Here is a 23,154-nt window from a genome sequence, read left to right as displayed (position 1 = left end):
TAGTTGAATCTGTTTTATCTGGTGTGTGGTCTTCCTTTCTTTCTACTTCCATCTAACTTTCCTAGCATTATTGCATTTTCTAATGACTCGTGCTTTCTCATCATGTGGCTAAAGAACAACAGCCTCAATCTGATCATTTTGGCTTCCAAGAAGAGTTCAGGGTTGATCTGTTCAAGGACCCATTTGTTTTGTCTTTTTGGCTATGGTATCCTCAACACTCTTCTCCAGCACCACTTTTCAAATGAGTTGATACTCTTGCTGTTTGCTTTCTTCACTGTCCAGTTTTCGCATCCATACATGGTAATGGAGAATACAATGGCTTGGACAATTCTCACTTTAGTGTTCATTTGTATATCTTTACTCTCTAGGATCTTGTCTAATCTTTTCATAGCTGTCCTTCCCACTCCTAGTCTTCTGATTTTTTTGACTGCAGTCTCCATTCTGATCCTAGGTACGGGAACTCTTTTACTATTTCAATTTCTTTATTGTTTAGGTTAAATTTTTATTATTTTGTCCATGGTCATTATTTTTTTCTTTCTGTTTGGCATTAAGCCTGCGTTTGCACTTCCATGACTTCACGTGAAATGCCTTTCTGGAGGGCAGAATTTTCAGTGTTTTCAGTACCACCAATGCTTCATGTTAGGGCTGTTATTTTAAAGTCAATTTGCTCTAAAGCTGATGCCAGTCTTTGAGTAGATCTTCCCACATGTCTAGTTGGATTTTTTCTAATAGCTCCAAGAGCAGAATTTCAGTTGGTATAGTATAGTTCCTACCTTTGCTGGATTTGTTCTGGCTATCCACCATATTTGACCCAGCCAGGTTGTCCTCAACACTCCAGAGTTAGCCTAATCTCTTTCAGGACAAAGTAGGAGTCTAAGCTGCCATTTAGCATTAAATCAGCACACTTTTTTACTACCTGTGTCAGCTCCTGCTATATATTAGTCTAAAAATTAATCTGTTGCTCTGATATTGTAAAAATTAATGAGGTTTAGCTCAGCAGACAGATTACACAAGTGACATGTTGGAGTGGCCATCCCCCCTCCCATTTACTGTGTTTTGTACAATTTCATTTGTTGTTTATTTGTTGCTTTCTCTATAGATTGTTCTCATTCTTGTTAATCTGCTCTATGTTTTCTTTGTTTTGTAAAAATGTATCTGCAGTTAGTTAAAATTAATAACCTGCTTACCACCCCCCACCAAGAAAAACAGTTCTGGGTCCCCGCTTCCATCAGAATTTTAACTTGCTCAAGCTGCCCTCAGCTTTTAAGGTTTGCTAGAAATACATTTATTTGAGAAAATCTTCCCTGTTTAGTTGAACTTAACATCTGTTTTTGGACCTCAAACTGAATTTATAAATTGTGTTCTATGTTTTCATATATTGTATATGTTTTAAATTATATCAATGTGCACCACTTTGATTTTTTTAATATAAGTGGTATATTAATATTTGAAAAAATATGTAATAAATAATAGATATACTGGAAAGGTGCAGGTGGTATGCTATTAAATTGTTTAGTAGTATATGTGTTCCACTGTTCTAGCTAATGTATAAAGACAACAGATATTTATTGGAGTGGACATCTGATATATTTTGAAACAATAGAACACATTATATTCCACACATCCCTCCACAATTGCGGTTTTGACTTTTGTGGATTTGATTATTCATGGATTTTATTGATATGTTCTCTCTAGGAATATCTAGGTCCTCCAGTGCAACTCTATAGGGCCCATTCACACTACATTTTAACCTGGATCAGGATTCGATCCTTGCACATGAAGTTCATATTAACCCCGAATCCCCCACAAGCGAATCAGAGGCTTGCACACCCGTTCTGCGGCAAATGCCCCTTAGAGAGGGTTAAAAGAAATCGGGGCAAATAGCGTTTCTTTTGGGAAACCCCAGGTTCTGCTGAATATGAACTTGCCCCCGATCATGATCAGGTCAAGTTCAGGGAGGGATTAAGGTCAGAGAGCGGGCAAAGGGCAAGGCATTCCCTCCCCTCTCCTGCCGGCTTTCTGCAAGCCGCTTTTCCCCTTTTGTTGTTGTTGTATAAAAGATCATGTGCATCCTGCGGCTCTTCCTTCTTCTTCGCTGCCTTCCCCCCTCCTCTTATTCCCCCTCTCCCCCTCCTGTCGCTGCTTGCCCTCCTTTTTTCCTCCTCCTCTTCCTCTTCTCCGCTCTTCCTCATTCTCCTTCTCCCTCCTTCTCCTCTTCCTCTGCCAACGCCACCCCTCGTGGGCTCTTTCTCCTTTTCCTCCTCCTGACCTCCTTTTTCTCCTGCTCTTCTTCCTTCTCTTCCTTTTCCTCTTCCTCTTCTTCCTCCTCTCCCCGCTTCCTCCACACCTGCAGCCGAGGAAGAGCAGAGTAGAGGAGGAGGAGGAGGAATGCACAGGAGGCAGAGTGGGCTGGGAGAGACCCCCGGGAGCCAAGGACCCTTGGCCCCCAAGGCAGGCAGGCAGGCGAGCGTCTGCAGTGAGGGAAGGAGTGTGTGTGCGTGAGAGAGAGGGGGGAAAGAAGGAGGGAGGGAAGGAAGGAAAAAGGGAGGGAAGGTGGGACAAGGGAGAGAAGAAAGGAGGGAGAGAAAGAGAGAGGGAAGGAGAACACGGAAAGGAGAGAAAAGGAAGGAGGGAGGGAGGGATAAGCAGCGAGAAAGGGAGTGAAGGAGGAGGGCAAAACAGAGGGAAAAGAGAGAAGGAAGGGAAGGAGGGGACCAGGGCAGAGAGCGAGAGGGAGAGGGTCTGGCTGCTCCTGCCGGGGGCCTCTGGTGTCATGTCTAACGGGGCTCCTGTACCAACAGCGCGCAGGAGACAGGGATGCCCAGGACCCTCTCCTCCTTCTCTCCAGGAGGGAACCTCCGTTTGGAACACCACACAAAAGCAAGCAAACAACTCCCAGAATTCCATAGCAAAGAGACAGACAAAGAGTTAAAGCGGGGAGGGAAGCTCACAACCTGTAGGCACACAATACAAGCACATACACAGGAGGCAAAAGGGTGACAAGTTGCAAAAAAGGGGAATTGGGGTGACAGGAGGCAAAGGTTGACAGGAGGCTACAATGCCTGAGATTTCTCTTTCATTTCCTCTTGCTCCTGGAATTATTTGTTTAAAATGCGAATGCTACGATGCCAATGTTACAAATGTTTCCCTTTCAATTTGGGAAATTGATGCTTGATAATTGAATGCTTTTGCTACACACAAGACACACACCGGAGGTTTTTTAAATTTGACAGCATTCAGAAATTTTTTAAAAAGGAGGGGGGAAGCCCCATCCACTTAGCCAATGGCTGCAAGAAACATCACCTTTTACGAAAGCAGAACTAATTTGATTGACAGCAGAGAACTCTTCCTTTTAAACTGGTTTAAAGAGCTGCAATGGCTTCTGGGGCTGAATACCCTGATTGAGGTATATATAGTGGGCACTTGCTTCCGGAGGCATTCGGGGGCGGGGGGGGGGGGGGCAGAAACCGAATCTGCCCAGTTCCTTCCAGTGCAAAAGTGCCAATGGGAATGGGGCCAAAGTCAACTTTAACCAAAAGTCACACTGAAAGACCTAGAGATTCCTAGACAGAACATCTCTCTAGGAATCTCTAGCTCCTCCAATGCAAGTCTGTGGTCAGTGTCTGGCAGATGTTGACCACAGAGTTGCACTGGAGGACCTAGAGATTCCTAGAGAGGTGTTCTCTCAGGTAAAAACATAGTGTTTTTGTTATTTGTGGTTTTCCAACATTCATGGGGGTCCTGTGCCCCTAACCCCAGTGAATGTGGAGGAACGAGTGTACTTTTTCTTGCAGGACCATAGATCTAACTCTGCCAGATACATGTCTAGCCCCATGCTAAAACAAAATTGTTAGTCTTTAAAGAACCACAAGATTCTTTATTGCAGTGTTTGAATGGCAGCAAAGTTGGCATACTGTTTGTATTTCCTCAAGGTTTCCCGTTTCCCTTTTCCCTACTTAAGCACTGCTCTGCTGTAAAAAACTAATTTGGCTCAAGCATGAATAAAGAACTCTGCCAGTGTTTTTGTTGTTACCTGCATTTCTGGTTGGGAGGGAAAGAAGCACTTTGTGAAAAGGGTGCAGAGCCTTTTCACAGTTTGGTGTGATAAATGTGACAGTGGATTAATTGCTCTATATTACCCAGAAAGGTAGGGACCATGTGATCTGGACTTTTCTACCTAGAGCTCTCTCACCACTGTGTACAGCTTTGAAGCAATTTGGCTCTGTGCAAAGCATTCAAGATTTACTCCTATTGCATAAAACTTGTTCAGACAAACCAACACCATATGTTTCTTTTCACCCCATTTCCTTGTAAATCTTTAGTGTTCTGTTCTATGTATCCTGTGCAAAAGCCAGGAAATTATATGCAGGGAACAGGTTTGTAGGATCTGAAGTTATATTGGGATGTGGATGAGAAGCTCTTGCTAGCTCGATTGAAACATCCCACTCCTCATGGTTTATGCCTGTTATTGCAAGGATGGAAAGTGGTATTTCTGCATGCCTATTCATTTCTTAACAGTTACCTACATTTTTACTTCTATTGCTCAGATTACTGATGTCAGTGATGTGCTCAGGAATGTGGAAATTGGATTTTTACAGAATTCCCTCAGTGGATCCCAGAGCACTATCAGAGCCATTTGCATACCCCAAGGAGCAGTGAGTGATCCTTGATCTTTCACCAAAAGACCTGTCTTTTTTCAAATGTCATTTGCAATGCTGCCTTCTTTATAATCAGCCTAAAGAATGTTTTTGTTTCTTTTACCTGAATAGATATTAATAGTTCAATGAAAAGCACATCAATTGTGAACAGAAGTCACATATTTTGTCTTTTCAGGGTAGGAGAATATATGTCTTTTATTAGGGATACAATAATGCACCAAAGTTGTATTATTTCAGCACATTCTTTACAGAAATGCATTTAAATGTATTTAATTTCTGTGCTAAAAATGGGAACATTTTTAGGGGTTGGTGGTACAATAATTTTATAGAGATGTCTTATACTGCAGGAATAAAATGCTTCTATGTATTCATCCAATGCTACATATGTTGGAGAAAGAAGATTGAGAATGCAATCTTAAATTGGAAATTGAGAGAATTCTCTCTCTCTCTTTCTCTTTCTTACACTCTGTACATTAACATTGGGCCTAAATACCTTAAAGGCACCAGATGCCATCTGATCTTGGAAGCTAATTAGGGCTTGCTTAGTATTTGGATGGGAGGCCCCCCAACTAATACCAGGAGCCTGGTTTTCTGTGTCCAATTTGCTTGGGTAAGAGCTTAAAATTTTAAAAGTGTGAGCTATTTCTTTTGGTCACTGGGAGGAGGAGGAGATAGAAGACTCATTCTACAGAACTGCTGGTAGAGGTGCATGCCTAATGGTGCACAAATTTTTCTTTTCACATTCATTTTTATTTTTTATAGTCCAGGAGGGTTTGGAGTACAGAGGAGAAGGTCACTTTGGCACAGTGTTGGAGGACATCTCCTTCAATGTTATACTTTGCTTTTCAATACTCCCTTAAGGGGCTTGTGGGGACTTACTCAGAGCAAGTGAGTCAGAGACTTGCCTCTGGAAGGAGCTGGTAGCCAGAAGCTCTGTACATAACTAGAGTCCCAGTTGATTTAACTTGCTAACAGAGTTTGGGGACAAAGGCCAGGCCTACAGGGGTTCTTTAGAATGGTGTTTAGCAGGGGAAGCTCACAGTCTTGTTCAGTGCCTCCTTAAGACTTTTCAGAATGAACACTGAAGGACCTGCTGCAGTCACCTGCAACACTTGTGGGATGTTTGTCTTCCTGCCCACAAATGTGGGAACTTCACCTGCACTAAGTGCAAGTTGGTGGCCTTCTTAGAAGTGAAAGTACGGCAGCTGGAGGCGCAGATTTAATGCAAAAAACGGAGACAAACAGGGAGCATACCTGCTATTTGGGTTATAATACTTACTGTATGTACTCATGTACAAGTCTAGAAATTTAGGTCAAAGAATAGACTAAAAAAAACTGAGTCGATTTGTCCACAGGTCAAGTTAAGTACAGTGGACCCTTGTTACACGCTGGGGTTTGGTTTGGTTCCAAGATCCCCCGTGTATAACAAAATCCGTGTATGCGCAAGTCCCATTAAATATAATGACATAGCAAAATGGTGTCCCTTATAAAAATGGAAAATCAAGCTTTGATGTTTGACATTTATACTTTTTAAAAATATTGTCAAACCGTGGATGCTTGAATCCGTGTATAAAAAATCAGTGTATAAGACTGTATTGTCTTATTTAAAAGAAGGAGCCATCCCTTGTATATATAATCTGTCCTGGAAGCATGGCACACACACCTCCGCCACACTCTTTCATCCATCCAGCCTTAAGAGTGAGCACAATGTTATGTCTGCTGAAATTGTGTAACTTCTTTGACATTGTTTCGCTTTGCTTCATCATTTAGATCCTTTGTTATATGCTCCTAAATTTACCCTCAACTTACCCACAGGTCATATCAAAATCCATAGTTTTGCCCCCAAAACTTGTCCTTGACTTATACATAAGATCGACTTATAGTCAAGTATATATTGTAATTCAATAACTGGTGCTTTTCCTTTGCCATCTTTTTCTATAGAAATATCTACAGGAAAAAGATCTGGAGACATTAACTGAACTGATAGAATCCAAATTTAACCAGGTAGGCCAACAACCTCCTACCAAGCAGTACCTTCTGTCAGGAGTTTCCTCTGATCTGTGTAAGATGTGACAGAGTTTGAATTTTAGGAGATTATCGCAGTACACTCTTAACATGTTGCTATTACACTTTAACTGCTCTGGCTGTCTCCTGTTGCATTCTGGGATTTGCAGTTTAGGGAGGGGCATTTAGAATATTCAGCCAGTGAGGTCATAGACCTCACTGAACTACAAACTCCAGAATGCAACAGGAGGCAGCCAGAGCAGTTAAAGTGGAATAGCAAAATTTTAAGATTATAGTGTGATAATCTCTTTAGCATTTTCAGTAGGAACAGAAGAGGAGGACTTCCCTTTGTCGGATATACTGTGTCATCTTCATTTTTTAAAAAAAAGATAGAATATGGGTATAAAGTGTTTGCTTTTAATAAATCATACCCATCTGGTTGGCCAGTGTGGGAAACAGAGTGCCTTGGTTTTAGTCAATTAGGAACTGAGAAAACCCAAAGAAAACTTTGGAAGCTGTCAGCAGCTATTAATCATAATAGTGAAACTGAACTTTCATATGCAGAGCCTTTTAGTAATCTGTGCTTTTGGATAAAGGACATGGGATGACCATTACCAACATACCTGTGTGTAAAATTGCAGAGTGTGGTTGCTTCTGGAGATGGTGTACAGACTAGGTAGAATTTAGATTGATCTAGCAAGGCAGTTGTGTATGTTTCTCATCTGAGATAGATCAATGGTTTGTCAAATCATGCACATGTAATGATCAGCCACATGATAAGAAGAATCAGCAGATGAGGCATGGAAAGTGCAGTAGCTGGAAAGTTAGACTTGGGTTGAGGAGATCCAGTTTCAGCTTTGAACCTCATCAGGTACCCTTGGGAGCCCTGGTGGCACAGTGGTTAAATGCCTGTACTGCAGTCACTCACTCAAAACCATAAGATTGTGAGTTCAGTACTATCCAGGGTTCAAACTTGACGCAGGCTTGCATCCTTCCGAGGTCGCTAAAATGAGTACCCAGATTTTTTGAGGCAATTAGCTTACAGTTGTAAACCACTTAAGATACTGCTAGTTCAGTATGAAGTGGTATATAAATGAAGCTGTTTTTTATTTTGGGGGGATAGCCATCAATTCAGAGCCTAATCTACTTTAATTGATAAGGCTGGGAATTGCTGACTGAACAAGGATAAAATGGGCCAGGGTAAAATGTGGGTGTAGCATCCTTATACTGTTTGCTGCTTTAAGCAACTGAGGAATGACAGGGTATAAATAGATGGGAGGATGCTAACAAAACACCCTTGGTTGTTCTGTGTAAAAGTATTAGAGTTCCTTTCTTGTGCAAGTGAAAGCCATGGAGCACATATATGTGAGTATGTGTGTGTGTGGATTTGAGGCCACACTGAAGAGCCAGATTGTTTCAACCAAAGCTATCTACATTGTTTGAGGAACTATGATTAGCACAGTCTGTACCTCCCATTCTTCTCTCTCATGCTAAGGTCAGTGATATGTGCAGAAATGTGGAATGGTGTTATTACAGGAATCCTGCAATAAATTGACAACAGCACAAAAAATGATGTACTTATAGCTGTTGTCTTTGAAGGGAAGTGGTCCAAGTCCAGCTTCCCTTTATCTGTGTGATTTTTAGGGAAGGATCTGACTTTTTCTTCTGTCCTTCACAGGGATTATTGCACTTGATTTTGAGGCCTGATGGGAGCCTGAAGTCCCGACTTGCAAAGTTCTTAAATGAGAGCCAAAAACTGGAGCTCATCAAAGCAGTTCAAGCCAACGTGGATGATGTGGTGGTGCTTGCAGCTGGAGAGCAAGAAAAGGTGGTAAGGAAGACATTATGTCCCTGAGTCTTCTATGGCATCAGCAGTTCTCATCTGTCTATCTCCCTCCTTGCTGTAATATTAGATTGTTGGTTTAATTGCCTTTAGGAAATCAATTTTATCTGCAGCTTTTTTGATAGCTTTCATTAAATAATAATATTTTTTTAAATTGTGGTTTTTGGGATGGCAGTGTGGGATGTTGAATGTTTTAAGTAAGTTGTTATTAATGTAGCCTCTCTACCACATTACGATGGTTGGCTAATTTCTTAAGTGACCTATTTTTTCAATCAACAAAAGCAGGTTTATCAGCCTGTGAACTCTGTTCAGGCCTATTCATCAGCTGATGCCTTATTTCACCACTGAAGGAAGTAAACTGTGACTTCTTTGTGGTAGCACACTGACTTTGAAATGCCCTTCTCAAGGATATGATTGGTGATACATTTTTTTGACATTATTTTTCTTTTTAAAATAGTTTATATACTCCATTTCACATTTTGAGTTGGGGGGCTTAATTGTATGTTTTATATTTTATTTTAAAATGCTGTGTACATGTCCTGCAATTTTGGGGACAAAAGCAGTTTATAAATGTTTAAAATAATTAAAATTATATTTTAACAAGGTCAGTAGGCTTCATATATCCTGGATGTCGAAACATACGTGAGGAGAATCCTGTTTTGGTGACTTTACAAATATTGTGTTCCTTTATAAAATAGATAAATCATTGTTCAAGCATTATGAAATATATATAATATTGATGAGTAAGCTATACAAGCTGAGATATGTGGTGTAGTGATAAGAGTATTGAACCTTGATCTCTAGAGTCCCAAGTCAGCTCTCTACTGAGCCTTGAAACTTACTGGATCTGAACCTAACACATAGTGTTGAGAGGCTGAAACAAGAGAAGGAACATTGTATATCATCTTAAATTAATAAAGGCAGGAAAAATGTAAGAAATAAGTAAGATTCTCATTGGCTTTTTGGAAATTCGTGGCATATTGTTTAGTGTTAACAGTGTTTTAGAATTTCAAATTCAGTCCTTGTGAGCTGTAAAGGAAACACAATATGTGTTTCCTGCTCACATAGCATGAACATCAAGGCAAACACAATGACTGAAAATTTCCCTAAGTTTTTATATGTGAGCGAATCTATAAAAAAAAAACTTAATTCTTCTCCTAAGTTGCACATTTTGATTTGTTATCTTTGAGCCAGCAATCTGCTGAATTATTTATTTTACTTAGGTATTTAAAACATTTTCAAAAGTCTTTAATCTTTACATCCACCACAGCAACATATATAATTGAAGCAATAAAAACCTCTGATCATAAATGGTAAAATAAATTAATAAAATATATATTGTTGTTGAACAGCTGGATACAAAGCAGCTCTTCTTTAAAAGTTGCCTATTTGAGAGCTCCCTTTCCACACACACTTTTTCCTGTGTTTTCAGTGCTTGACCTTAGGGAAAGTGCGATTGGAGATTGCTGAAATGTTGGAAGCAAGAGGCCTGCCGCTCCGGAACCCCTCTGCCTTTCACTTTTTGTGGGTGGTGGATTTCCCCCTTTTCCTCAAGAAAGAAGAAAGTGCTCTGGAATTGGAGTCTGCTCACCATCCTTTCACTGCCCCTCGCCCCACCGATGAGCCTCTTCTGTACACAGACCCTGCAAAGGTAACTTTCTGCCTTTATTTTCTAGCAGAACTTTGTGTATGCAAAAGTAGGCAGGGTTCGAAGAGGAGAGCAATAGCAAAGCAACTCTTGGTGAACTGTTTGTTGCTGTCTGCCTTCCAATCACTTCTAACTTATGGCAACTCTAAGGCAAACTTACCATATTTTTTGGGGGTGCAGAATTTGTTCAGAAAGGGTTTGCTGTTGTCTTCCTCTGGGGCTGAGGGAGTGTGACTTGTCTGAACCCACCCAGTAGGTTTCCATGGCCAACAGGGATTTGAACCCTGGTCTCCCAGTGTCCTACTCCAACAGTAAGACTGTTTGGCAGTGCCAGTTTCTCATGCTGTCAGGATCTTTCTCATTTTCAGTAGCCAAAAAATAAGCCAGTGTTGCATTTGGTATGAGCACAGTATCACCCCTAGTCCCCAGATTATCTTTCATACTGCCACTGAAATGTGGGATCAAGTAGAGCCCTGCAGAATCCTATAATTATTGTCCTAAGGGGTCAAACAATAATCCCCAAGCACCAACTCCATCCTTTGGAGTCTATCCATAAAACAGAAACAAGACCACTACTGCTGAAAAGAAGGCAGATGGAAAACTGAGATACTTGTAGAAAAGAAGTTTGTTGAAGGATAATAGCAGAAGTGAGGAAACATGAAGATGTGTGAGATACCACAAAATTTCACATCAGCACCCCTTCCCCCATCTATATTGTCTCTATTTTCTTAAGATGTCCAGCTCACACTACTTTCAGTAGAAACATATCATATTCCTTGAAATCTGCATGCATAAAATGATGACATAGTCTGTTACTATTTTCCCCAGGTGCGTGGTCAGCACTATGATTTAGTCCTAAATGGTAGTGAGATTGGAGGTGGTTCCATTCGAATTCACAGTGCAAAGCAGCAACGTTTCATTCTTGAGAAGGTGCTGAAGGTAATGGCAAACTTTTATTAGCCCAATAGGTTACATTCTTGAGTGCACACTGATAGACATACTAACATTACATGGCAATGGGCCTTCATATGTAGTAAGAATGGAGTTGTTTTTTCCTCTAGGCTGTATCCTATGGTAGTTACAGTATTAACATTGCACTTCTGTTCTAGGAGGACACTGAACTGCTTACTCATCTTCTTGAAGCTCTAGATTGTGGAGCACCACCTCATGGAGGAATTGCATTAGGTAAGTATCTGCTGTTTTTGTTGTTGTGTTCCTTCAAGGAATTTCCAGTTTATGACAACCCTAATGTGACTTTATCATGGGGTTTTCTTGGCATATTTATCCGGGGGATTACCATTGCCATCTTCTGAGGCTGAGAGAGTGTGACTTGCCCAAGGTCAGTGGGTTTACATGGCTGAGCCAGATTTCAAACTCTGGTTGAATACTCAAACCACTACTTTTTTTTTACTTGACAGTTAAATGAGCCATTGCCTGTATTTTGACACTGACTATTTTTGTAAAAATAAACATCCACAAACATGTTCCAGCTATTTTGATATCAGAGAGAGATGTTGGGTTCATAAAACTATAAATGGAACAAAAGGGACATCTAGTTCAGCCCCTGGAACTGAAAGCCAGTCATCATGATTTATTAACTTAGAATCATAGAGTTGGAAGAGACTGCAGGGGCCATCCAGTCCAACCCCCTGCCATGCAGGAAATCTAAATCAAAGCATCCCATACAGATGGTATGAAAGTACCTAATATGTGCTAGGCATGCCTTTTGAAAAACAATAACAGTGTCCTCTTTCTGCAAGACTGAGCTTGCAAGTCATTCACTCTTAGAAGACAGCATGTCACTTAGGTCAGTCAGCTTTTTTCCCCTCTGACTTTTCCCTAAAGTCAGATGGACTACAGTAATAATATTTAATGCCTTTGTCTTCCAGGGCTTGACAGATTGATCAGTCTCATAGTTGGAGCTGATAGTATTCGAGATGTCATTGCTTTCCCCAAGTCCTTCAAGGGAAGAGACCTGATGAGTAATGCTCCAGATTATGTTACTCCAGAGGAACTGAAGCCGTATCATATTCAAGTTACATGGCCTTTGGCCCAAGCTAAAGCCAGCACTCACTGATTACAAGTATCTAGTCTTGTTTTGGGCAGCACTGTGATCAGAATCTAAGATAAGATGGTACAAAATCTACTGGACATCTATAACTGGTGGAAACATGAATTTATCCTATTTATTATTGGTCCACTAATGCAATCCCTTTGGTTAACTGTCTCCCCTTCCTGTCCACCTCTCTGAGGGGGGAAGAAATATTTCGTCTTGCATTAAAAGCACTGGATGAATGCATAGCTGCAGTCACATGAAGAAACATGATAGTGTACATATGGATCTTCCAAGAATAGAGCTGATGTTTGTTTAGCTGGGTGATCAACATGATTAACTCTGTAAATATACCAAGCCAGCATAACCAATTGTGAGAGATAAAGGAAGTTGCAATCCAATGTAATCTGGGGGGGAGGGACACAATTGCTCATTCTCTTGTTGCCAATGGAAATTACAATAAAATTTTCAACTTTATTTATAAAAGAGCTTGAACCAGATGTAACACATAATTTCCTTAGTCACCTTTTGTATAGAAATGCATTTGAATAAATCATGGGCACAACTCACATTGTTCTCCAGGAGCTGTGATATGCCTTTAAACTCCCACCAAGATCAAATACCAAGAAGTGGCCCTAGATGTCATTTCTGGTTACAATTTGTGTATGCCATGTCCCATAGCAGTTCCACCACTGGGGTGAACATTCATTCCATGCAACTGCCACAGTTGCCCATGTGGGCTGTAGTAGACCAAGGACATTTATTTGGTTTAAGGTTGGCTTGTTCTACGACCACATACAATGCCCTATTAACAAGAATTCTGCTGCTGCTCTTTGTTGTTGTCTTACGCTGACCCTAAGGTGAATGGAAAAGTTTTCTAGACAAAATTTCTTCAGATGTGGTTTGCCAGTCTTCCTCTGAGAATAAAAGTATGAGTTGCCCAAGGCCACCCAGTGAGTTTCCATGACTGGATGGGGATTTGGCTAGGACTCACAGGTCCTAGCCAACCACTCAAAACTAATATGCCACATTTGCTGCAATCTTCACCAAGTGCCTTTATCAGTTTATTCCCATTTTCAGTCAGTTCAATCATAGGCAGCTATGAATCTTCAGATGCTTTTGGCCTGAATTCTCATGGATCCCTAAGCATTGCCAACTGTTAGAAACGAAAGGAGGGACTTTCCAAATTACATGACACAGAACATTAACTTTGCTTCAGTGAGGTAGTGTGGCTATTTTCATCTTCTACTTCTAAGCTGCATATTTTGTGGTCCTTACTTTCACACTATTCAGCAACAGTTGACCTTCTATACCCAGATTATGCTTCCACAGATTCATCCATCCACATCTTGAAAATTTTTAAAATTCCAAAAAGTAAACATTGATTTTGCCACTTTATATAAAGGAAACCATTTTACTGTCCCATTATATTTAATGGGACTTGAGCACCCATGGATTTTGGTATCCATGGGGGGGCCTTGGAACCAAGCTCCAACAGATACCAAGGGCCCTGCATTTTTACTTTTGTCACTTGTTGATCCAAGTCTTTTGTTTTCTGCTAATTCTGTGTTGTCTCCCTTATTGTTTTTTGTATTGTTTCCTCCTTCGAGTCTAATCATGCTTGCTTATGTGTTACACATAAATAGTACCTTGGGTTTGAGTGTTGGACTGCAACTCTGCAGACCAGGTTTTGATTCCCTGCTTGGCCACTGATTGAGGTTAGGCAAGTCACATGCTCTCAGCCTTAGAGGGAAGGCAATAGCAAACCACCTCTGAACAAATCTTGCGTTAGGGTCACCATAAGTTGGAAATGACTTGAAGACGCAGAACACTTGCTTAACTTGTGCGGTTGCTATTTGAAAGCAAATTTTGTTGAATTCAGCAGGGCAGACTCCCAAGTAAGCATATGTAAGACTGCAAGCTAAACTACTTCATTATAAGTATTTTCTCATGGACTGAAGTGCCCTGCAGTATCTTGTTTTTATCGCAAAGTTACATTCCACATTTAGCACTGCCGTTCTCCCCAATGGTGGTGCATGTACATGGCTGCATCAGCACATGCATTGTGCCACCATTGGCGAGAATGGCACTTGAGGTCCCGCATTATTTGCTATCCATGGGAGTGTCTGGAACGGGTCCCCTGTGGATATGAATGAGCTGACTGTAGTCTACAATACTTGATATTCATTGGGCCATCCAATGTATCCAACAAGCCAATAGATCCTATCCATGTACTAAGGCTGACCCTGCTTAGCTTCCAAAATCAAATGGGATCTGATGCCTTATCATGGGGTTTTCTCAACAAGCTTTGTTCAGAGGTCTGCCTTCCCCTGAGGCTCCGAGTTCCCACGACCAAGCAGGGATTCAAACCATGGTCTCTAGTAACGGTACCATATTAATGAGGCCCTTTCTTTGTTATCTACTCATTTTAAGAAATAAACTTGTTGCTATATAAAGCTTATATTGCCTACTACACCATTTAGATAACTGAACAAAGCTGCATGCTCTGTTCCTTGATTAAATTGTGGAGATCCATTGGGAGGACAGACATAAAATATGTCTTACAAGAGCATGAGCTGCTTCTGGACTCCCAAGATTCCACAGCAGATTTTTAGGGTGTGAGATTGGGGCATTCTTCAAGTATAGTGAACATTTTCAATACAGCTTGATTTTACCTCACACAGCTCTGAGCAACTGCAGCAAGCTGGAACTTTTCTAGTTTTAAAGGAAATGCAGGTACCTTTGCTAATGCCCATGACATTGGGAAGTCTTTTAAGGGGAAAGGGTGAATGTGATTGTTGATCTGTGTTTATGTATTTGTTCATGTTATTTTCAAATACTGAATAAATTTTTTTTAATAAAAATAAAAGAGAGGGAAGCGACTGCGCCCTAATCATTAGCCACCTCTTGCAGAACCTTTCTTCCAAATATGGCATCTGCTGATCTGACCTTGTCAATCTTGTAGTGACCTACATATGCAACTGATCAGAGCAGTAATGGAAAATACTTTCAGTGGAGGGGCTCGCTTGGCTGAGTGTGCCATGACATTAGGAGATTTTCTGTCACTTCTCTTGTGGATGCAATGGGTTAGGACAGATAAGAATTATCCATATGCAAGATGTTCCCTAACTAAAAGGGCTGACAGCCCCGATACACAAGCAGAACTGATGTCTGAATTACCAATTTGCAAGTCACTCTGAGAGCATTTCTGAAGAGTGGGGTATACATTAACTACAATAAATAAATCTGACCAAAAGCATTTACACTGGTGCTTCGGGTTACGAAATTAATTCGTTCCGCCATTCCTTTCGTAACCCAAAAATTTCGTAACCCGAAACACTTTTTCCATTGAAAATAACTAATGCGTTCTATGACCTCAGACTGAACCTGCAAGTCAAAACAAAGTTACAATAGAGGCCTATTAAGCTAAGTACCCTACAATACAATGTAATACAAAGTTGCCTGAGGCACTAAAGAGCTTAAGAATGACTTGCAGGTCCATTCTAAAGGTTTCTAAAGGATAAAGAATGCTAAGAGATTTTGAAAGGAGGGGGGGCAGCCAAAACACCCAAATTTAAACCCAGACAACCAATTCAACCAATTTAACAAAGTTAACCATTTTAACAACAATTTTTTTTTTAAAATTTGGTGTTTTTTTTTAAGGGTCATCAGCACCTTTGCCCTTCTTGGATGACGGTTCTCCCTCTCTAGTGAAGAACTGGTCCAAGGATGTCTGCTTTTGCCGGCCCTTAAGCAGGTTCTTAAAATGGCTAAGGCAGACATTATCAAAATGTTCAATGGCATGGCTGGTGAACACCTTCTCAGGGTGATGCTTCTCAACATAAGAATACACATTGTGGAATTGCCGCAAAATGTCTTTCATTTCTGCCGTTGGCAAAAATGCCCCCGCCGCCTCCTCCTCCTGGCCCCTGTCAAAATGGAGCACGTCCTCATCCACGGCCGAGTGTTGCATGGCCGCCAAGGCCTTGAGGTCCTCTGTTGTGAGGTCCTCACTGTGCTCCTCAATGAGTTCCTCCACGTCCTCATCGTCCACGTCAAGTCCCAGGGACCTTGCGATGGAGACAATCTCAGTCACCTCTTCTTCACCTGGCTCAGCACCCTCGGTCTGTGACCCTTCCAAGGAAGAAGCATCAGGCCACAGCTTCCTCCACGCAGCAATCAGGTTGCACCTGGTGATCTCCTGCCAGGCCAAGTCCACCATCTTCAAGCACACGACGATATCGAAATGCTGCTTCCAGAACTCTCGCAGGGTCAGCTGTGTGCTCTCCGTTACATCAAAACACCGCTTGAAGAGGTGCTTGGTGTAGATCTTTTTGAAGTTGGCAATGACCTGCTGGTCCATGGGTTGCAAGAGGGAGGTCGTGTTGGGCGGCAGAAACTGGACCTTGATGAAGGAGAACTCAGCAAGGATGTCCTTTTCCAGGCCAGGCGGGTGCGCAGGAGCATTGTCCAAGAGGAGGAGGCACTTCAAGGGCAAATCCTCTTCCTCCAGGTACCGCTTCACAGTCGGGGCGAAGACACTGTTGATCCACTCCACGAAAAGGAGGCGTGTGACCCATGCGCGGCCATTGGAACGCCACATCACTGGCAACCTGTCCTTTTGAATGTTGTGTGCCTTGAAGGCCCTTGGATTTTCTGAGTGGTAGACCAACAGGGGCTTGATCTTACAGTCCCCGCTGGCATTCGCACACAACGCAAGTGTGAAGCGGTCCTTCATAGGCTTGTGGCCTGGCAATCTCCTCTCCTCCTGGGTGATGTAGGTGCGGCGAGGCATCTTCTTCCAGAAGAGGCCCGTCTCGTCGCAACTGAACACTTGCTGCGGGACGTAGCCTTCCTCCTCCATCATGGCCTTGAACTTGATGACAAATGCTTCGGCGGCCTGGTGGTCTGCGCTGGACGCCTCGCCGTGACGGACGACAGAGTGGATCCCGGTCCTCCTTTTGAAGCTTTCAAACCAGCCACGTGAGGCTTTGAATTCATGCTTGGCGATGATTTCCCTCTTGTCCTCCAAGGACAAGGGAGCCCTCTTCTTTTTGTCACCGCCGCTTTTATCTGTGGCTTTCTTGGGAGCCATAGCTCAAGCCTAAAAAGGACAAAAGGCACAGGCACTGAGCAAAAGCCACAATTGGAAACCACCCCCACCCCCATGGTCACACTCTCTGGCCCACATGGAGCCAAGGCCAAACTTGCAAAACCCACACCCCACACTTTCAAATCATCACAGCCATGACCAAAGCACCCAAGAACCCAAACCCCAGAAACCCCAAATCTGAAAATGCAACCCCATGGTCACACACCCCACACTCTCAAATCATCACAGCCATGACCAAAGCACCCAAGAACCCAAACCCAAACCCCAGAAACCCCAAATCTGAAAATGCAACCCCATGGTCACACTCTCTGGCCCACATCAAATCAAGGCCAAACGTGCAAAACTCACACCCCACACTCTCAAATCATCACAGCCATGACCAAAGCACCCCACCACCCCACAGCAAAAGCATGGTCACACTGTCTCACCCCACAAGAAGAAGGTAGAAATCCATACACCTACCTGTACAGAAATTCCTGATGGCAGGTCTTGATCCGAAGTGTACACCTGGCACTGTACACGTACAGTACAAAGCCAGAACAAGTCCAAAGGCAGAAAGCCAGAAAAAGTCCAAACCTCCACTGGAACCACGAGTTAGAGTTCAGAAGCAACTCTTCCTCACCAGTCCACAAGGCCAGACAAGGCAGATCAATGGAAGCCGGCTTTTGTTTCTGAAGCCAGGCCGCCCCCCCCCCCCCCCCAATTTCATTAGCCAATCCAGATGATCAGCTTGATTTCTCAAGCCAATCAATACTGCTAACAAAATTCAAAATTCGCGCCAAAGCTAACCCCTAACCCAGCCCCCTTAGCTAAGAGAAGGCTTTCCGTTAGCACTGGAAAGCCTATAGCTGCACTTTGCAGCATTTGAATTTCGCGCCGAAATGAATTTCGTAACCCGAAAAATATTTCGTAACCCGAAACAGTTTTTGCCAATCCAACTTTTTCGTATCCCGGAAATTTCGTAACCCGATCATTTCGTATCCCGAGGCACCAGTGTACATCTTTATTGCATGCACTCCCTTATTATAAGAGCTAGTAAACAAAGGGTAAGTTTTATGAAACTATTGTAATTTTCTGGATGCCACATTTAGGATTCCAGTACATCTTCACATATTCTTCAATATCAGGCTGCAACTTATCAATGCTAGGAAAAGAGAAAAAAAAATTTAGCCAGTGCTGTTCCTGTTCAGAAATACAACACAACTTTTAAGATGAATAGATCAGACTTTGACTTTTCCATCACACAGTCAGAAAGAGAGTTCAAGACTAAATTAATCATCATTAATCTATTCCCACAAAGATAAATTAGAATGTGTTATATAAAATTAATACTCAACTCTTCAAAGTCAACTTCCATTCCAGGCATTAACTACCTAGAAGGTGAGAGTGGCATTAATACACTGTACCAAACTACTGCAATTTATTTGGAAAAAAATTGTTCTATAGTGCTCAGTTTCCCCCCCCACAAGATCAGCAAAAATTTCATTGCCAGAATTCATACCTTAACAAATACTAGTTACTTTAAAGTTATATGCAGATTAGCAATATGGAGTCTATAGCCATCCAGATGCTTAAGGACCCCAGCTCCCATCAGATGTAGTCAGCATGGGCAATGACCAGAAATGATGTGAAATGCAATTTAATAAAGGACCACACAGATTTACCACTGATTTATCCAAACCTCTGCTGTACAGTACTTAGTTTCAACTATTTTGCTGCAAGTGTACAGAATTACTCTGTACACTTGTCTAGAAAAGATATGACAATGTTTACAGAAACTGAGGCAACTAGCACTCATACAAAAGAAAGTGGCTGGATTATTTCTGTATTCACTTATTTAGGAAGAGGACTCTTAACATTTCCAGTATTTTGTCTTAAGGAAGACGTGGTGAAAACTGCCCTACACACTGCATGTGCAACCCTCCCATTTTTAAAAAGGAATTTCACATGATGGTGGCAAAGAGGCACTCTGAGTTTAAAGGAGGTGTATGTCAAAAACCTGGCAAAACTGCCCCTGGTTAAAAGAGGCCTTTTAAGTCAAGGGGGATCTCTGAAGGGAGACATACATCCCTAGACCCCTAGAAGCTGCTTAACCCCTGCCTTCAGCTATACTATTTAGAACATACAATTCTAAAGGCAGATACATCAGATAGGAGCGAAAGACAAATCACCACTGTTCATCTGCTGAACTATGTGATCATCATTGTATCTGCTTTGATTCTTACAACTCTAATCCTTTTAAAAGCTGTTCATGTACTGCCAGCTTTGAAAAATGTAAATGAAGTCAACATATTTGAAACCATAGCATGTTGCACATACCTCAGAGCTCTCAAAAACATTTATTCCCAATGATTTCAGTTTAACCTGTAATAAATAACAAATGTATAAATGAACCTTGGCAGAAAAGATACCTTACAAGGCAGTATCACTTCTGTACTGTTTCAGTGCAATTTTTCTTCAGTAGCTTTCAGAGAGATTCCCATTGTTTCATACAATATCATCATTAACAGTACATCAAATAAAATACACTTTATATAAAGTTTCAAGTCTTAGCCAAAACAAATAAAACTAGGTTGTAGAATGCTCAATCCAACTCTACAGAAAGAACTAGAACCTCACAAATTCATTTAGTGCTGTCAGTAATATAATGGGTTTTCAGTTTTTTGCAGTACCTCTTCAGAAACTGGGGTTTCATCTTACAACCATTACAACTTAGCTTAATTCATTCAACCAATTTTAACTGTCTTATACTTGCATGAAGTTTTGATTCCAAAGTACTCAGATATTTACAGAAAGGTGAGGCAGAAATATCAGAAAATATGAGTATGAAGGTAAACAGATATGATATAAAGGACCTTTCAGAGTGAGAATAAATTTCTAGCACAAACTTTTGTGAGCTACAGTCTACTTCAGGGGTAGGCAACCTTTTTGAGCCGGGGGCCGGGTTGCTGTCCCTCAGACAACTGGGGGGCTGAAGCCAAAAAATAAATAATTAAATATTTTTATTAAAAAAAAATGAAATAAATAAATAAACTGGGACAAATGCAGGACAAAATTTTCAAATGGAGGGCACTTTTTTTATAAAAATGGAGGACACGCGAAAAAAATTGCTGATTTTTTAAAAAATGTTAATATAAATGCATATTTCTGAGGCTTCTATAGACAATTGCCCCCCTTGCCCGCCGCTTGCCTACCTCCTCCTGATAGGCCAAAGGCCCCACGCCCTCGCATGAGAGGCCAAAGGCTCCGGCAGCAATCGGCGGCAGGACCGGGCGGGGGCCAGTCCCAAGGCCTTGCCGGGCCACATCCGGCCCACGGGCCACAGGTTGCCTACCCCTGGTCTACTTGATCAGATGCAGCACCTCTGAACTACAGGATTTGTTTTTTATATATATGCTGAAACAGATTAACATGGCAAGACATTGTACTAGCATTCTGGGAAACAGTCACCAGGCTCAGGTACAAAATTTCTTTACCTCAATGGGGCAGAGAGAGGCTCAGTGGTACAGCACCCATAATGTGACCTGCATATTTGGAGCTCCATTCATCAATAGTTTGAGAGATTAATACCAGTCTGTCTTCATTGGTTTCCACTGCAACTAAACAAAGGGCCTTAGTTAATTGTTAATGTATCAGACTCAATTCCAAATTTCTCATCTAAATTCACAAATGCCTTCATTCAAGCGAACATATGATATGCATGAAGAGACCTTTGCCCTGTATATTCTCATTTCACTCCTTTCTACAGTTGATGATTTCAATCTGTCATATATTATTATTGTTTATTTAGAAAGCGCTGTAAATTTACACAGCGCTGTACCATGACACACCCAGAACAAATTGTGACATTTTTCTGGCCAGCTACAGGAAGCATTTTTCCACAAAAGCCTCAGTACAATGTTTTCAGAAATCTGTTCTGTCCACTACTCTTAAAACATCATTGGCTTTTTCCTTTAGCGTGCACAGGGTTATTTTTTGGTGTATTTTACTAGACGGGAGGGGACTACTGGTCCATCTACCACAGTAGTTTACTTCAGCTGACAGAATGTTTGGAGAAACTCCTTGAAGATGGAAACACCAATAATGTAACCTAAGTTCTTATAAAATGTGCTTTATTTTCTACTTTTATTTCAATATTTAAATGCTCCCTTTCTGATTCAAGTCCACAAAGGCAACAAAAGTGATACAGAATATATGTAGAAAAAACATTCAAACGCACAGGGTGAAATTAAGGTTACATATCTTACTAACCTCTCAACAGGCAACTTAACACTGCAGTGCCTATTAGTAATTTAAAGAGAAAAAAAACGTGTTATAAAAATACAACATGTTCTTTTAAGTTGGCATTACAGAATTTCACACTTCAATTTACTGCCATAAATACAAGTGCTTAGATTAGAAAGCAAATCACTGCACTATACAAACTTTGGAGACAATTTAAGTAACCTCAGTAAATGGAACGGAATTGTGTTAATTTCACGAGCATTCATATGGCGGAATTTAATTTCATCATTGGTTACAAATTGTGTGTTATAAATAGCTCTGAATAATTCACCTCTAAAGAACAGAAATTAAAAAATGAGGTCTTACCCAAGTTGGTAGTTCCGGAGTCAGGACCTAAGTAAGAGTTACCAAATTAGTTTCCATTTCACATGCACATCATTAAACAATTTAAGAATTCAATGGTGTAAAAAAAAACCCAAACTTTTACAGGGTTTTCAGTACAATTAATCCACATAGGATTTCAGGTCAGACATTTAATCATCATTTTAAACCCTGCTGGCTTTACTCTTAACACTCCTTAGCAAATTCTACAAATACAGGTACAGTAATCCAATGTGATAGTTACACAATCTACAGAATGCTTCTTGAATTCTTCAGTGCTTAAAGACTTCTAGGCAGTCTTTCTAGGGTAGGTATCTAGGCAGACACAGAGCTGTTAACTAAATAAACTTAAGCAAATCTTAGGAATGTGCACAAACCCAAGGAATATCTCTAAAAACTTAAGCAAATCTTAGGAATGTGCACAAACCCAAGGAATATCTCTAAAAAAATTAGTCAAACATTTATATTCTGCTCTTCTCCATCCAGGTGTTTTCCTTTATATGCCTAATATTGAAGCTGACTTTTACCATGTATATAATCAACTGCCATGATCAGTTAAAACATTGCTGGCAGGAATACTTCGGAATTAGTGGCCATCCACCGTAACTACTACTTAGATTCTCACAAAACGTCACTGACACAGTATCCCAACTACGTGCTTTTCACTCAGGTAGATTCTCCCTAGTGACTTACCATTAACAGTAGTTCTGACCATACAAATAGTTCTTCAGTGTTGAGCTAATCCTGGAAAAAAGCAAGGTTTTAAGGATAGCCTAGGGAAAACTAGTTATAAAATAGGGGGGAAATGCAAGCATATGCTTACAGTCAGGTAGAGCTAATTAAAACCTCCATTATTTAAGTCAGTTCTATTGGCTTCTCATCACACCAGCTGCTTGCATTTAAATACTAAGCAAAACAGACTGAAGAATGTTTCCGCAGTTTGTGAGTCACCTTCAAGCATAACAAGCCACCATAATGCAGGTGCCTTACTCAGTTTTCTGAGGCCTGACCTAAAGGAGGCCGTGTTGCTCACATTTCTGTTTATAGTTGTACACTGAAAGACCCCATCATTCAGAAAGAAATAGTTGAAGATGCAGTTGGTCATCTCTGAATTAAAGCATCACCAGATGCAGCCTTTAGAAACAGTTCCACAACCTCTTATAGAAGGTTTCACCACTTTGCTAAGTATGATAACCTGAACTGACTTCCTGTAAGTAACCTTCCTGTAAC

The 23,154-nt window shown here is 41.1% G+C and overlaps 1 protein-coding gene, 1 long non-coding RNA gene and 6 other non-coding genes across 9 annotated transcripts in view; 1 reads left to right on the top strand and 7 right to left on the bottom strand.

Moving 5' to 3' along the window:
* The window catches only part of DARS2 (aspartyl-tRNA synthetase 2, mitochondrial), a 38,376-nt gene extending 22,859 nt beyond the window's left edge, over nt 1-15,517 (top strand). For both annotated transcript variants that reach the window (XM_042462739.1, XM_042462738.1), the window contains 7 exons: nt 4,548-4,655; nt 6,600-6,662; nt 8,341-8,493; nt 9,938-10,156; nt 10,982-11,092; nt 11,263-11,338; nt 12,043-15,517. In XM_042462739.1, coding sequence (XP_042318673.1) covers nt 4,548-4,655; nt 6,600-6,662; nt 8,341-8,493; nt 9,938-10,156; nt 10,982-11,092; nt 11,263-11,338; nt 12,043-12,230 — 918 coding nt within the window. In that variant the 3' untranslated portion in view covers nt 12,231-15,517. The remainder of the gene's footprint in view (nt 1-4,547; nt 4,656-6,599; nt 6,663-8,340; nt 8,494-9,937; nt 10,157-10,981; nt 11,093-11,262; nt 11,339-12,042) is intronic.
* A 2,780-nt stretch (nt 15,518-18,297) lies between these two features.
* On the bottom strand, nt 18,298-22,671 carry LOC121929678. The gene is made up of 7 exons (XR_006103719.1): nt 22,618-22,671; nt 21,910-21,936; nt 21,571-21,600; nt 20,796-20,918; nt 19,639-19,683; nt 18,657-18,692; nt 18,298-18,463 (listed from the first exon to the last, which is right to left on the bottom strand). It is a non-coding gene; the product is annotated as an uncharacterized LOC121929678 (long non-coding RNA).
* Nucleotides 19,457-19,531, bottom strand: LOC121930238. Its single transcript, XR_006103887.1, has one exon. It is a non-coding gene; the product is annotated as a small nucleolar RNA snR60/Z15/Z230/Z193/J17 (small nucleolar RNA).
* Nucleotides 19,754-19,831, bottom strand: LOC121930224. Its single transcript, XR_006103874.1, has one exon. It is a non-coding gene; the product is annotated as a small nucleolar RNA SNORD79 (small nucleolar RNA).
* Nucleotides 21,205-21,265, bottom strand: LOC121930252. The gene has a single exon (XR_006103900.1). It is a non-coding gene; the product is annotated as a small nucleolar RNA SNORD75 (small nucleolar RNA).
* LOC121930234 lies at nt 21,763-21,837 on the bottom strand. The gene has a single exon (XR_006103882.1). It is a non-coding gene; the product is annotated as a small nucleolar RNA SNORD47 (small nucleolar RNA).
* Nucleotides 22,034-22,092, bottom strand: LOC121930251. The gene has a single exon (XR_006103899.1). It is a non-coding gene; the product is annotated as a small nucleolar RNA SNORD78 (small nucleolar RNA).
* A 76-nt stretch (nt 22,672-22,747) lies between the features above and the next one.
* LOC121930236 lies at nt 22,748-22,814 on the bottom strand. Its single transcript, XR_006103884.1, has one exon. It is a non-coding gene; the product is annotated as a small nucleolar RNA SNORD44 (small nucleolar RNA).
* Between the last annotated feature and the right edge of the window lie 340 nt (nt 22,815-23,154).

Source organism: Sceloporus undulatus, chromosome 4 (genome assembly GCF_019175285.1).
Source record: "Sceloporus undulatus isolate JIND9_A2432 ecotype Alabama chromosome 4, SceUnd_v1.1, whole genome shotgun sequence".
NCBI lineage: Eukaryota > Metazoa > Chordata > Lepidosauria > Squamata > Phrynosomatidae > Sceloporus > Sceloporus undulatus.
This window is presented reverse-complemented; position numbering and strand designations above follow the sequence as displayed.